This window comes from Grus americana, chromosome 1 (genome assembly GCF_028858705.1).
Source record: "Grus americana isolate bGruAme1 chromosome 1, bGruAme1.mat, whole genome shotgun sequence".
Classification (NCBI taxonomy): Eukaryota; Metazoa; Chordata; class Aves; order Gruiformes; family Gruidae; genus Grus; species Grus americana.
In genome coordinates this window covers 172,590,956-172,605,955 of record NC_072852.1, presented here as the reverse complement: position 1 = coordinate 172,605,955, position 15,000 = coordinate 172,590,956, and the positions used below count along the sequence as shown (strand labels likewise).

The following is a 15,000-nucleotide window of genomic DNA, read 5'->3' as shown; positions in this document are numbered from 1 at the left end:
AAAATGAAAGTGTTCAACATTAGTAAAATGTAGGTATTGACAATTATGAGGAGTGATGTCTGTCTCTTAACTGAAAGACTTGTTTTTAGTTCTTAATCTATGTATTTTTACACACTGATGTCCCTGTTGTATCAACTGACAATTCCACAGACCTTTAACTAGACCTTGGTGTATTTGGGATGTCATAAATGTTATAACCATAACAAATGTAATGCAGATACTGAACTCGGGTCTTCAAAGATGAGGAAAAAGAATTAATCCCTTAAAGTGAAGTTGTAATTGAGTCTACAAGTTTGTTGAGGATTTCAGAACAAACTCTGAATATCTACATAATATAGAACATTATATTTAAAGTAGAAAAGCACAGATTTTTTTTTCTTTATGTTTTTTCCCCAACTTATTTGTGCATACAATACAGATAAGGCAGAGCTGAATTTGCAGGGTTTGCGTGAAGGATTTCAATATGTGTTAGAAACTGCTAACATAGCTTAAACAGTGGTACAGATTTCTCTGAGACAGTAATAATGATGATTCATTGTATCACATTCCTTAATGATCATGCACTTTTGGCGAGGCTTGTGAGTCCTTTTTTTCAAATAAAACATTGACGATACTTGCAGAGAATCACAATGAATGAATAAATGCATTTTAAGACACTTCACTGTAGAGTCAATGTAAGCTCTCCTTGCAAGGAGAGCATCACTGGGTGAGATGTCTTGGCAAAGAGATGATGATACTTAGCAAGAACTGCTACAGGACTCCCAGTCTGGCAGCTCACCAAGAATGCATCTCTTCTGGGGCAGCTTTGTTCTGAGGGCAAGGTCTCTTTGTGTGCTATGTGGACATTAATCTTCGAAAGGTGATAGTATTAGGTCAGGGAAGGAAGGAAAAAAAAAAAAAGCGGTGGAACAGGGGCAGCCAACAGCAGTACTGGGACCAGGAGGCAGAAGGCAGGTGCTGCCTGTTCTGGTGTCCTGCCAGAAAGAAGCTGGGCCACCGATCCAAGGCTGACTTCAAAGAAGAAAAGGCATCAGCAGAAGATGGAAAAAAAAATCAGAACTGAAGCAGCTGGGTAAGAGGCAAACTGCTGTCTAATTTTGTGCAATGTTTGACAAAATAAGGGACACTTTTGCCTGTTTTTTGACCTGTTTCTCACCAGCAGTGAATACGATCTGTGCTGTGGGGTGGTCTCTTCATGCACACTGTCTTTTGAGGGCAGAGGACCCTGTATTTCACAATTGCCAGTTTTTCCTGTGCTGTAGGTAACAGGCAATTCAGCATGGATGCTACCTGGGGGAAAAAGCGTAAACACACAGTAGGCGGTTTTTGTTGTATCATTCTGCTGCAGATATGTGAAAGAAGGGTAATGTATGCCACCTAAAGAACACTCACGAAGTGACAAGCACGTGTGTATATGCATGAACTATTCTCAGAAGGTGGTGATAAACAAGAACTGTTTATTAACTCCCTTGCCTGACGTATCTTTGCATTTTCTTCACACTTTCACGTATATCAATAATACAACGTCTTTAGGTCATGCTGTTACATCTCAAAGAAGGCTGGGAGAGGCGAAGATACATCTGTGATGCTTTATATGGCTGCATCCTACTTAAACATCGTATTTGTTTTGGCCTAGATTGTAGTTGAGACTTAGTAGTAGGTCACAATAACTTTGGATGCTGTAGAAGGTGCAGGTCCTTTGAAGTTCCTTGCTGGTGTTGATATCCACATCTTCCTAACAGAACAAATGGTAAACAACCGATTATTTTTTTTAGGCTTGCCACTGAACCACTTCTGCAGAAGAGGTAGCAGAAACTGTAGCAAATTTAAGCATTCATCATAAACAGGACTATTTTGGGAAAATTACTTCTTGCCTGAGAATACATCTCAGTGCTGCTACTCTTCTCTGTTAATTTTCTCATCAGTCTTAGGAGACCAAAGAACTCTAGAAAGGGAAGGGTTGCTACGAGCAGCTTGGAAAAATATTTTTATTTCCTTCTGATATTTCCAGCAAGTTTGTATCTAGTTATATCTCAGCGTGACTGAAATAATATTAAAATCGCATAACTCCCACTTTCTGCTTCCATATATCAAGCTCACAAGAGCCAGCATTTCATTTACAGACAAAGCATCGGTAAGACTCTTTCCACTGTTCTTAGGAGGGAAACAGGTGACAGAACAAACTTCAAGAAAGAGATGAAAGAGGATGCATCATCCAAGAAGATGAAAGCTGCATAATGCCATCAAGACAAACATTTCTGGGTTTTCCCCAAACACAAAACTGACCTGCTATTTTCGTTGCTTTTCAGGGCCATTTATCTCAGCAGACACAAGGACCCATCAAAGAAGTAACGCAGGTGCTTGATGGATGAGAATTTGCAGTGCAGCAGGAGTCTGCTGCCTGAGGACTGAATGAATCAGCAGCAGAGCAGACTGCTGGAATGAGAAGGGACTAATGAACAGGAGGCAAAAAACGTGGCCACCCATGACATGGAGGAAATCCAAGCTATTTCTGTACCTATTTTTCCTGCTATTGTAGCTGCATCCATTGGACAATTCAAGGCACAGATCATGCTTGTGGTGGCTCCTGCAGTCCCTGAGTGGAAGAGCGTGTAGAGTCCAAGGAATTCCGCTTATATAACGTGATACATGGATTGCATTAGACAAAGAGCTTTTTTATGCAGTGTCATCTTCCCTGCCACCATCCTGGTGCTCAAACGTTTTTTTGCCAAGTGCTGTAATGTTAACCTAGGATTTCAGGACCTAGGGTTGTAAAGGGTAGGCTAGGGCTCCAAAATTAACAGTAGCTGCAGACATCCCATATTTCATGAATTTTCTGCCTCTCTGGGCCACGAAGGCTTTCATCATAGGTGGACAGTTCCCTTTCCAGTTTGCAAAATCAGGAGTATTTCAGAAATAAGGACATATATAGTTACTATATGGATGCCATTGTTTTCATCCCCAGGACAGTTTTGGAAGCCTGATAACTGTTGTATCATTCTTATATCTGTGATATTAATACTTACCACCTGACTGAACCACGGTGGTAATCCCTTTGCTAGTGTTCATTGCTGTACCACTGACAGTTTCAGCCTGCTAGTGTCAGTGATGAGTCACTGAAGCACAACACCTCTAACTCTTGGATGCAGGATTACCCTTAAACTGGTTCTTTATTAGGATTTGGCTGTACTGCTGTTTCTGGAAACTCAAACCTTGCGTTTCCTTTTCTTACACTGAACTCCTCTTTATCTTATCCCCCATACCTACTCTTTGATTTCAAAAATATGAAAATGTAGTATACTTAATTCATGGCAATAGTTAAACTATTTCCTAGACAGCAATGCTTTTCTATGTCAGTCCGTCTGTGGTAACTGAAAGTCAACCTTAGTTGCGATGGAAGAGAAGAGGGTCTCATCATTACAGGATTAGTGTGCATGATACAGTGTCAAGAGCAGGTAGTAACTGGGAGTTGGGACATGAGGATATTAGAAATACTGGACCTTTGAAGTACAAGGATGTTTTTGACTATTTGCAGGATTCTGTACCAGTTCTTATGAGGAATAGTCATCAAAAAACAGCTGGAGTTGTAGCCTCGCTGTGACTCAGTTCGCTGGAGTTACATGGGCATCGTATATATTGAAGTTACTGTTAGTGACTACTAATACATTGTATAGATAGAACTGTACTGTCACTTCTTATTCCTCATCAGTTGTTAGCAGCTTTAAGGATTAAAGGAGCTCATGATGGTGCTAAATAGGTTATATATTTATGTGGACCGATAAACAGAGACTCCTAAGTCAATTCACTGTTTCTGTGGACCGAACCTGCCCTGTCTGAGCTAAGTGGCCGACCCAAAACAGCAATTGCAAGCCATGTGTGATGTCTTGTTCCTGTGCATAAATCCAAAACGTCAATCTTGAAATGCCCTGCTTGCTGTTGGAGAGAGCAGTCATAACTGCCTGTTAGAAGACAAGCATAGCCTTGCTTTCTGTTGTAGTGTAAGAACTGGAGGCAGACATCTGCCAGGCGCTGGAACCTACAGCAGGGGCAGGAGCTGGTGGCCTCCATGCTGACCACGGTACCAGGAGAAATGTAGCCATCTCAGCAAAGCACAGCACTTGTGCTCCTGAACCTGGCCAAGAGGCCAGCGTTAGTGGTGTTGTCAATGACAATTTAAGGAACGACCCGTTACTTCCCCACAGTAGCGCTTTAGTGGAGTCTGTCACATCACAGGAGGCAATTCAGACCAGGTCATTCAGTGTGTGCCTTTCTGCCCCCCACCAGTCTCTTCTGATTATACAGAAATGAGCCATCTCCCTTTGGCCCCACAGCAGAAGAAACCAAAAGAGCTTCACCTTGGATTACCTAATGCTGTTGTGGTTGGGAAGTTTTTTGAGATGTCAGACTTGGTTTCGACTTCTCTCTCCAAATCAACTAGTGTGAGTGGGGTTGCAGACATCTTCTGACCTCTTAGACACTTACCTTAGCTGTTGAACCTGCCCCAAAACATTTGGGGCATTTGCAGCTTTCTTTTTGTGAAAGGCCCTGTAGGCCTGTTCTGAAAATGGCCAGCAAATCACGCACCACAAGTGGGGTAGGAGGGAGAACTACCAGATTTGAAAATCCTGATGTCAGCCCAGGGCTCTAAGCAACTGAACAGCATCAAGACTTAGCAGGTTTTGCGCATGGCCACCTGCAGAAACTTCACATGCTAATAAGGTTAGGTACTGAACGGAATTTTTTAGCATCTCATTGGCGCATGGAAGCAAGACTTCAGTCACTTAGGATGCATTCGTCTCACCTGTCTTTAAACATTCACAATGTAGATACCTGTGTCTGACTTTGTCACTGCAGCCTTGCTTTGTGTTCACTGCAAAGAAGCAGGCACATTTAGGGCATGATTCATCTGACCTACTTTACACATTTATGTGAAACTCATCGTTATTATGACACTTCAGTGTTTAAACCCTTGTGATACTGAAAATGTACTGCCTATTGGTGTCTTTAAAATTATTTGTGAATAATTGTGCCGTTACAATAGTCAGAAGGGTTCAATTAGTAGGGTGTCAATAACCTAGTCATGTTCTTCCTGCAGAGCAAAACCTTTCTTTGTGTTGAAGTTGTTTTAATTTTGATTTTCTACAGAAATTATTCAGAGGCTGCTTGTGTTTGTTGGAAATTCTGACATGGCTATGGATGTTGTCTCCTTTTGCTTCAGATAAACTTCGAAGAAGCATGCCTAACCTCGCACGGATGCCAAGTACCCCCACCATTAACAGTAATGCTGGCTTTGCTAGTTCTCCAGTCACTGTGAGGAACAGTCAGAGCTTTGACTCCAATTTGCACGGAGCCAGTAATGGGATTTCAAGGATGCAGTCGTGTAGTAAGTACCCGTGTTCCTTGGCTGCGTGCTCGGAATCGATGGAGTGGTAAAATACGTGTCCCAGTCACCGATCCTCTGCTTTATGAAAAATTAATGCAGACTGTGTTCCTTTTGCACCAGATTTTAATATAGCTCAGGATTTTTAAAGTTTTTATTTTGGAAAGGAAATTCTGCCAATCTTGTTGTGCAATATTGAGAGTTTCATCACCTTTTTTGTTCTTTGCCCACTCATTTTGCACCAACTTTAAAATTATAATAATAATTAGTAGCAGTAGTAGTGTAGAAGCACCAATAATGCGATTAATTCATATAAGGTTACATTTTTAGTTTTGATACTAGAATTGAAAACTGCTTTTCTTGGTAATTTATGCAATGTTGGTGTTACAGTACACTGGATAAATACTGTCTTAAAATATGTGACCTCTCCTGCTGAAGTTGAGCCACTTTCTTCCAAGCAAATGTGGTAAACAGAGGGTTATATCCTCAAGTATAATATACTTGTTGAGTGGGGGAGTTAAAATGACTCTGTAATTAGTTTAATTTAGGTGACTTCTTGATGGGGGGGTAGAGGGAGTATTGATCTAGTGGATGTTGAATTATTAATGTAGAACATGAACAAGATAGATCAAGATCCAAACCCATCGTTTCTAGCACAGTAGTTGGGGTACTCTGAGAGGAAATGGAAAAAGTGGGTTTCATCTGGCACTCGCAGGAGAAAGGATTGAATTTATGCCTCACATGTCCTGTGAGGTTTTGGAGGGAGACGTTGGCAAAACGTTTTGCTATGGTGTTTTCTTTCAAATTTGAGCAAAGTTTACAAATGTCTTCAAAATTATTAAATTGCTTAAATTTTAATTTTAATAAAATAATTTAAACTTTATACTTAAGTATACTTTAATACTTAGTTTTTATTTATATTTTTATCAACTAATAATAAATATTTTTATTAAATAACTGTTATGATAAGAGTTTCATAGCAATATATTGCCAGTATTATTTAATTGAATCACACGTCTGTATTTTCTCCTGTGTCTTTAAATGGATTTAAGATGTCCTTTTTCAAATGTGTTCAAAATAAGAATTGGCCTGTGTGCAGTATGTTAATTTATGTGCTTCAGGCTTTTGACAGTTTGCTTTTGATATGTGGACTTTGAAGCAGGTGTGTGTCTGATGTACACCAGAGGGCAGGATTGTGTAGAAAATCAATATATAAAGCTTCTGAAACCCGTAGCATTGGTTTTAAATAAAAGTTTACATAACATCAGCCTTGGAATATGCTGTTATATTCAAGACCTATTTATAGCCAGTTTATTGTTTTCATACATAAAGCTTAGACTTCCGTGATGTTTTATAATGCTTTAATACAATGTTCCTTAAACAAGAAGTGGTTATTGCAAGCAACCTTACAAAAATCTAAATGATCTAACAGTAATTAATTTATAGTTTCAGCAATTTCTCCTGTTTAAAGCTCTAATTGCATAGGTGGGATTAGTTTGCTTGCAATGGCTAATGAAACCTCTTTGAGGGGAGAAAGCAGGATGAGTACGGGGTGGGATTTTTGTTCAGGGTGAGGATGGAACAACGTAGTTTAGTTCAGTGCAGTGTTACTGGATGCAGGATTGGATCCAAGGAGTTTTCCAGCAGTTTATAATTAGCAAGTGAATTGCATAATGATGTGTTTATGCCTATTCAGATCTATCTAGAAATGAACATTACTGCCTGGCCTCATCTGTTGCATACTGACCTTGTTACTTCCTTTTCTGCCGCTCTTTGCAGTTCCATCACCAGGACAGCTTCAACACAGAGTTCACAGTGTGGGACATTTTCCAGTGTCTGTCAGACAGCCTCTCAAAGCTACTGCCTACGTAAGCCCAACCGTACAAGGTGGTGGTAGCAGTAGTAGTAGTAGCAGCAGCAGTATTCCAGTGTCCAACAACTTGCAGTTATATTCTAACACTGGGATCCCAATGCCAAACAAGACTGCCAGTCAAGGGATTGTAGGGCGCAGTGCTCTTCCAAGACCATCGCTGGCCGTCAATGGGAGTGGCATACCCAGAAGTAAAATTGCACAGCCAGTTCGAAGGTAAGAGTTAAACACGCCTCCTTCCCTACGTGGGTGGCTTTGACTTACATTGTGGGTTTGTTGTTTTTTTTTTCCCTTCTTAAATATGAAACTGGGCTATAAAAAAGAGAAGTGTTTCTAGCTTCCAGTGCTGAGTCACAGAATCACAGAATGGTAGGGGTTGGAAGGGACCTCTGGGGATCATCTAGTCCAACCCCCCTGCTAGAGCAGGATCACCTAGAGCAGGTTGCACAGCATCGCATCCAGGTGGGTTTTGAGTATCTCCAGAGAAGGAGACTCCACAACCTCTCTGGGCAGCCTGTTCCAGTGCTCGGTCACCCTCAGAGCAAAGAATCTTTTTTTCATATTCAGGTGGAACTTCCTGTGTTCCAGTTTGTGCCCATTGCCCCTTGTCTTGTCACTGGGCACCACTGAAAAGAGTCTGGCCCCTTCCTCTAGACATCCACCCTTTAGGTGTTTATAAGCCTTGATGAGATCCCCTCTCAGTCTTCTCCAGGCTAAACAGCCCCAGCTCTCTCAGCCTTTCCTCATACAAGAGATGCTCCAGTCCCCTATCATCCTCATAGTCCTCTGTTGGACTCTCTCCAGTAGTTCCCTGTCTTTCTTGAACTGAGGACCCCAGAACTGGACACAGTAAAGTCACTGAATGGGTAAAGATTTCTCTTCAGAAATAGTGATGGACAATGCCTGCTGGTAGTACCTAATAAACTATGGTAATTGATAGAATGTAATCACTTAAAATACAAATGGATTGCTGTCAATAAGAAATCAAAACAAATGGAAATCTCCTGTCATTGACATGTGACTTGCCTTCTTCCAGACTTGTGCCGACTGCTGTTTCAAGCTCATGGGATGAGCAAATTTGAGAGTACCCAAATATAAAGGGTTGCATCCCTGCTGTTGTAAAAGGCAGTAGAGTATAAAAATGCAACTTGTGACATTATGGCATTGTGAGGAAGGAAATATCCTGGATAGTACAGTCTTGGGTTGAACCAGCGTCTTTTCAATTCCAGCTGGGAGACAATAGGCAAACAGGGAATCCTGAAGTATCACGCACTTGCAATAAGCCATACTGTTAAGCAGATGCATTTTTGCGTTTTTCCAAGAGAATTTTGTCTCCCAATGATTTTTTTTTTTTTAGGGCAAGCAATAAAATAACCTTGAAGAAAGAGACTGTATTTTAATCACCTTATCACAGCTGGGAGTTAAACTCTTAGCTGTATGTTCTTTGATTAATAGGTGATGAAGTTTCTCAAAGAGAAACTTCTATCAACTTGTGTCAACTCTTCCAACTATTTCTTCTCATCGCACGCATCCCTCCTCTTGTGAGGGCCCGCTGCGTGACCACCTGGTTGTCTGTTGGATGAACTGTCACTGTTCAACTCTCACCATTTTTATGCTTTTCACAAGATACGGGCTAGATCCAGAATAAGTTCAATTGCTGACATTCTGTCTTTGGTTGAGTTACTTGGGGATTACACTGATGTGACTGACAACAGATTTTGACCAGCTGCGGTGAAACTTTGATAAAGAGCTGTCAGGTTTCTTCTTTGATGAAGACCGTACCATGAGATTTCTATTATAACCTCCTTTGCTCTCTGCTGGAACTCTCTGTTAGAGTTCTTTAGAGTAGAGGGGTTTATTTCTTTTTTTTTCTTTTTCCTTTCCTCAACTTCATGTTTTTCTACAGAGCTCTTAAATCTTTCATAGCAACATGTGAGGAAGACAGAGACTTTCTGGGCCATGAAGACCAGTCCCTTGCTATTTTGTAACTTTGCATACATCAGACAATATTAAACAAAAACAAAATTAAGAGGTTTCAGTGGGAGGGTGACACACTATACTCTCAACACTGTTTTTATTAGAAACCGATTCAAATCGGTAACAAAGCTATTTATAGTCCAGAAGGTCTGGGCTTCCGTCTTCTCACCTTCAGATGTACCTCAGCAGCATCGTATGTTGCCGTAGAGCCAGACCAATGATCCTTGAAGACAGACCTTTTTTGCACTGTGAGAATGACAAGTTTATAGGACTCTAAAAGCACAGGCAGATTGGAGCTCAGCTTACACTGCTTTAAGACCCTCATTTTATTTATTCATGTGGAGAATAAGGGTGGTTTCAATTCATACGGAATTTTCTTGGAAAGAATTCAGCCATCAGCAGCACATTTTTTCACTGTTGATTTTTGTTGCTGTGGTCACTTCTAAGGAATGGTAGTTCTGATTATCAGTTGAAGAGTCTAGCTTCTAATAGTATACTGAAAATTAAAGTGGTTTTAGTCATAACTTGAATAAAAGTAGAAAAGGTCTTTCGTGTTTTTTGTTTTCTTTTTAATCAATTAGACAGAAGTGCAAATTTAGAGCAAAGCTGTGTCTTCAAGCCTGTGGCCAGACTGTTAAGTAGCCAAGTTATTGGTATTTTCGATACTCAAAATAGGTTGTTAGATACTTTACATAGGCCCTGCATTAGGGAACTTGAATATTTACTGCATAAGATCAAGCACATGAGGGAGCGCATTTGATAATAAAATTAAAATTATAATAGCGAAGATAACCAACTTGGCTAAGTATTAACTGCTTTTCTCCCTGCCATCAGGGATTCATGCATCCAAAAGCAGTGCAAAGAAATTTTAACAGTGCAGTCCATCTCTACTTAGCCTTACGAGTGAGGCAGCACTTTGTTTTTCTGTTGTTCCTGTTGAATGGATCCACACAGCCCCCAGCCCTTTCCAACTCCACACTCTGGGCTTCTTGCAGACCTACCTTCTCACCTCCCATCTCCTAGTCCTCCACTTTCTATCCTCACCTGGGAGCACGGTGTGAGGGGCAGCAGGGGCAGCTTCCCGTAGCTCAAGGTGAGCCAGGAACCAAGTGGGACAGCCACACTGCCCCACAGTACCCAACCAAGAGCAGCATCGATGGTGACCAGGGTCAGCCAACAGTCCCAGTCTCCAGACAAGTCCCCACAGTGATGAGGCAGGTCCTGGCTAAAGCCAGGAAGTCAATCAGCAGGTCAGGGTCTGGATCGCCCCAGGTACCAGGCACAGGCACGGCAGCACCGTAAGCGCAGCTCCGGAGCCAAGGTGGGAGGCTTGCTTGTTCCTGCTGCCTTGCACTGGAGCCAGTCACTGCAATCCAGCTGGTGATGGGAAAAGTAGAAAGGGACTACAGACCCTCCAAAACTCTCTTATCTCAAGCCATGTGGTATCGTACTGACAACTTGGGCTTGTTTGAAATGATTTTCAACACTGGCACATTTTCCTGTTCACCACCCTGTAGTAGGATTCATCTCTGGATATGGAGCAGTGTTCTTACAGTTATTTTCAATGTAGTTATTTTTTCCTTGCTTTTGTGTTCTCTGTTATTTCTTGAACATTCTTAAACATACTTTCCTTCTTTAATTTCAGGAGAAAAAAAGAAATGAAAGCAGCAATTGCAAAAAAGGCAGACAGGTCGTGTTTTATGCCTCAAGTAACTGAATTTATATCAAAGATAATTGATGCTGCAACAAAGTGGAGCTGCATAAAAGCAGCTTGGCTGAACCTAAGTTTAACCACCTTTTTTACTTAGGTGCAATTTTTTTTGCCACTAAAAACCCAATTGTAGCAGAGAGGCGAGAAGCTGCTCTGGTGACTGCTTTTAACTTACTGACTCTGCCTGCCTTACAACATACCTCTGCCTTTTTCCAGGCAAGGGTATTTGGAAGGGAGAGAAGGCATCAGGAACTCTCAGCAGTTACAGCTAAGGGAAAAACAGACAAGTAGAAGACCAAGGCTTAAGACCTGTTTTTATAAGAAACAGTTACACAGAATTGGGACATTTTATTTTCAGCAAATTGTGGTGTAAGTAAAATATGGTTGCAGCAAATCAGAGATACCCTGCCTTGTCATGAGTTGACAGTCAGATGAAATCAGATGGTTGGTTTTCCTTTTTTTTAATCTTATTTGAAACAGTTACCTTGATAGTACCTGGAGGGTTTGGAGGATGGTTAACAAGCATTTTTTGATAAGTCTTCATTCATTAGTGAGAGATGCAGTAAGAGGGTCTGGAGCAGGACTTAGCAGAGTTCTTCAACCGATAAGGTACCAAAATTCTTTGGTGTTAGTGCAGAGTGTTTTTCTGAAGTGCTGATTTTTGACATGTATGCTGAGCACAACAACTTTTTGAGAATGTATCCCATTAGATCTCTGCTGTCCATCTGTATTGGAGCATGTCTGCTGTCTGTAGTGACAAAAATAGAGTTTTACCTCCTTTAGCCCTGACAAACGTATCTCCGCATTTAGAGAGGTCTCATGCATCATGACAACTACTCACCAAATTCCTTTTTACAAACATTTTAACCTGTTAAGACCATTAACAGGGTCTCACTGGAGATGGCCTTAATTTCACTGTAGGTCTTTAGATTTGCATTAGCATGGAGCCAGAAATACACGAGTGATGTCCCCAAGCAAGCCATAAAGCCAGTGTCACTGCAGAAGTAAATGATGTTTGTTACCTTGATTTTTCACATGAAATATGACTTCCTTTGTCTTTTTTGGTCATTCATTTAACACAGTTTTCTTCAACCTCCAAAGCCACTTTCGTCACTCAGCACGATGCGGGATGGGAACTGGAGAGACGGCTGCTATTGATGAGGGATGCCCATCAACAGTGGAAAATAAATAATGCGGATTTCATTACCCAGCTGGCTGGGTAACAATGATTTGGGAAAGGAGGGTCATACAGTATTATTTCCCCTGGGATTTTAATATGTAACCATCCATAATGCAATGTCATTTTTAAAAAATGAACATCTTATCAAGTACTAAATACTGCACTTAATCAGTTACCTGAACAGCTGCGTTGTTATCAGACTAACAATGGCAGTGCTGGCATTTGGAACTGAAGAAAATATTATGTGCGAAGTACCAGAATATTTCCTTGGAAAGAACTAGGAGATAATGCTTTTCAGGCAGCTCTGCTGTACTGAATTTATGAAGTAACTTATTCAGTGTAAAGGCATCATGCATTTTACTTTGAATTTTGGGGGGGGCTTATGTATGTGCTTGAATTTTTTTCTAGTGTTTCCAGTACATTTTATTTTGTATACTTCAGTTCATTTAAACTTGCCTGAACCTTGAACAACAGAGAGATAATTTAACTTTTCTGTGCCATAAATAATATTTTTGGGGTAATGTACTTTTTTTAGCGCTAGGAACATATCTTACAAAATCATACCATTGGCAATACAAAGCAGTATATTTATGTTGCAGAAGCACAAAAAAGTAGCATTCACTGGAAATTGCCATCCAGCTGGGTCAGCATGGTTTGTTGGTCTTTCACCATTTGTTCAATTGTTAATTTATTGTCATAGTGGTTTGTATTTAAAAAGGCAGCATAAGTCACATTGCACTTACAAAGATACAGTGATCTCTAAAACTACAGTTGGTTTTCAGTACTTTATTACAAAGAATAAAATTGTAATGTTTTATTAACAGTTGCTTATGGAAAATGAGTTTTAATGCGAATAAATCTTTTTGATAGATCTTTTACAAAATCCAATTGCACTAATCAATGCTTTCTTATAATGGCACATGACTTAATATTTGATTACAACTGTGTATACTGCTGTTTTGGAATGTTTCAGAAATAAAGAATCTATTTCAGCAATAATGCTGTTCTTGAGTGTGCAATGTAAACATTGTCAGAATTTAGCAACTGATACCTGCTTAACTCCTCAAGGTTTTATTACTTAGCATTTAAATGATGCTATATTTTTGCAAATAATAACTAAGTTTATCTGAAAAATTTAAAATATTTTTTACATTTGTGTTACGAAGCCATAGTATGCATAGAAGACAGACAAGTATTATTTTTAAATCAATCTTATGATCTTAAATATATTTTTTTTTCAATTTAATGTTTGGATTTGGCAAGTGCAAATGTGACTTGCAATGGGAAACAGATTGTGTACCAAGTGAGTCTTTCACCGTGGCTCTGAATTTGCTCAAGGACTTGCTTTTCTTAATAGGGCAAGCTAAAATAAAAAACAAAGGAGAAGCATTTAGTGGTGAGTAAAACTTTCATTACACTGAGAAGTGATTGTATAGTAATGCAGTAGTATCTCTGCACAGCTTAATATTGTTAAAGAGAGAAACCCAATTCATTTTTCACAATTCAGTTCTTTTAATCCAGTTAAAATTATTTTTTTCCAAAAAAAACCCCAAACAAACAAAAAAACCCAAAACAGAACTGTTGAAGAGGGTGTCAAGAAGTATTCCAGCAAGGAATACTATCTCTGCGCAGGTAAGTATTTCAGCAGAACTGCGTCGAACTCATCTTGTTCGTAAGAAACTTTAAGTGGAAGAAACTATAGCTGGTTAAAGCAATCAGTCATTCGTGGACAATCTCTATTGTCTTGCACGGTTTATTTCGCTTAGAGACTGATCGTGGCAGGGGTGCAGAGCCAGCCCGGCGGGTGCTTTGCTATTTCCCTGTGACGAGGAGGGCTGCAGAACCTCCCAAATTAATAAGCTCTCCTGGCTTTTGGTGCTAGGGAGCCAGCGTGCTCTTCTTCATAAAAGGTGGCTGGAGAGCAGTGGCAATGATTAGCGTCTGCTCATTGCCAGCAGGACCAGCCCTGGCCTGGGCTGTCTCTTGCGCTTTCTTCCCTAGTGCCGGGATTTTCTCCCTCTTTCGCCATTACCTGAGGCACCACAGCCCCACGTTACTCTGAATTTTTGAAATAGGTTGTAACTGTTGGAGGTAATACTGAGTTGTACACGAGAGGGCAGTATATACTTCGAAAATGTTTTCTTTTTGGTAGCTAAAGCTCTTCTATTTTCCAGGGTCTTGGTTTGAACCCGGTGCATGTGTTTCTTCCCCGTGTTTGTGTACGACGACGACAAGTTAAAGGAAGGTGTCCAACTGTTTGTGATTTGCATTTTTAAATTTCACACTACGAAATGTGTCATGAACTGGAGAGTCAAACATTTTGGATATAATGAGCTCTTGAGAAGATGCAGTTGTTTTTCTCTTTTTAATTGTCCTGTTCCCTTGCAATGTATTCTTTCATCATGTCAGGCTTTGGTAACCTTATAGCTTTGCAGTTATAAGTGTTTCTGTCAAGTATCTGTCACGCTGGATGCCATCAAACTTGAGGAAGAAACCCAAGGTGTGAGCAGCTCAATCTCTTTTCTACACTCAAAGAATCAACAGAATCCCTCATTTCCACCGTGGGCTGTGGTACTGCTGCGGTTTGCCTGGAGCTGGGGGAGCTGGCTGTCTCCCCTGAGAGAGCATCGATAAACCAGATACTACTGCACAGTGCCCAAAGTTCGCCATAGTCTCACTGGGAGCAAAACGTGGAATATGTAACAGAAAACCACTTCTGTCATGCTCGATTTTGTGAAAGGCAGAATCTCCTCCAGGGCAATGGGAAACAGCAAGGCCATGCAGTTATCTTTAAAAATACTCAAACTTATTTTTCACAACCAGAGTTTCATTTCTAAGTATAAGAGTGCATTTGAGAGCTTTCTGCCCCTGCTTTGGTGGTT

The 15,000-nt window shown here is 40.5% G+C and overlaps 1 protein-coding gene across 2 annotated transcripts in view; it reads left to right on the top strand.

The window, feature by feature from the left end:
* The window catches only part of SLAIN1 (SLAIN motif family member 1), a 54,993-nt gene extending 41,926 nt beyond the window's left edge, over positions 1 to 13,067 (top strand). For both annotated transcript variants that reach the window (XM_054828455.1, XM_054828444.1), the window contains 3 exons: positions 5,219 to 5,383; positions 7,160 to 7,466; positions 12,021 to 13,067. In XM_054828455.1, the coding sequence (XP_054684430.1) occupies positions 5,219 to 5,383; positions 7,160 to 7,466; positions 12,021 to 12,096 (548 nt within the window). In that variant the 3' untranslated portion in view covers positions 12,097 to 13,067. The remainder of the gene's footprint in view (positions 1 to 5,218; positions 5,384 to 7,159; positions 7,467 to 12,020) is intronic.
* The last annotated feature ends 1,933 nt before the right edge of the window (positions 13,068 to 15,000 follow it).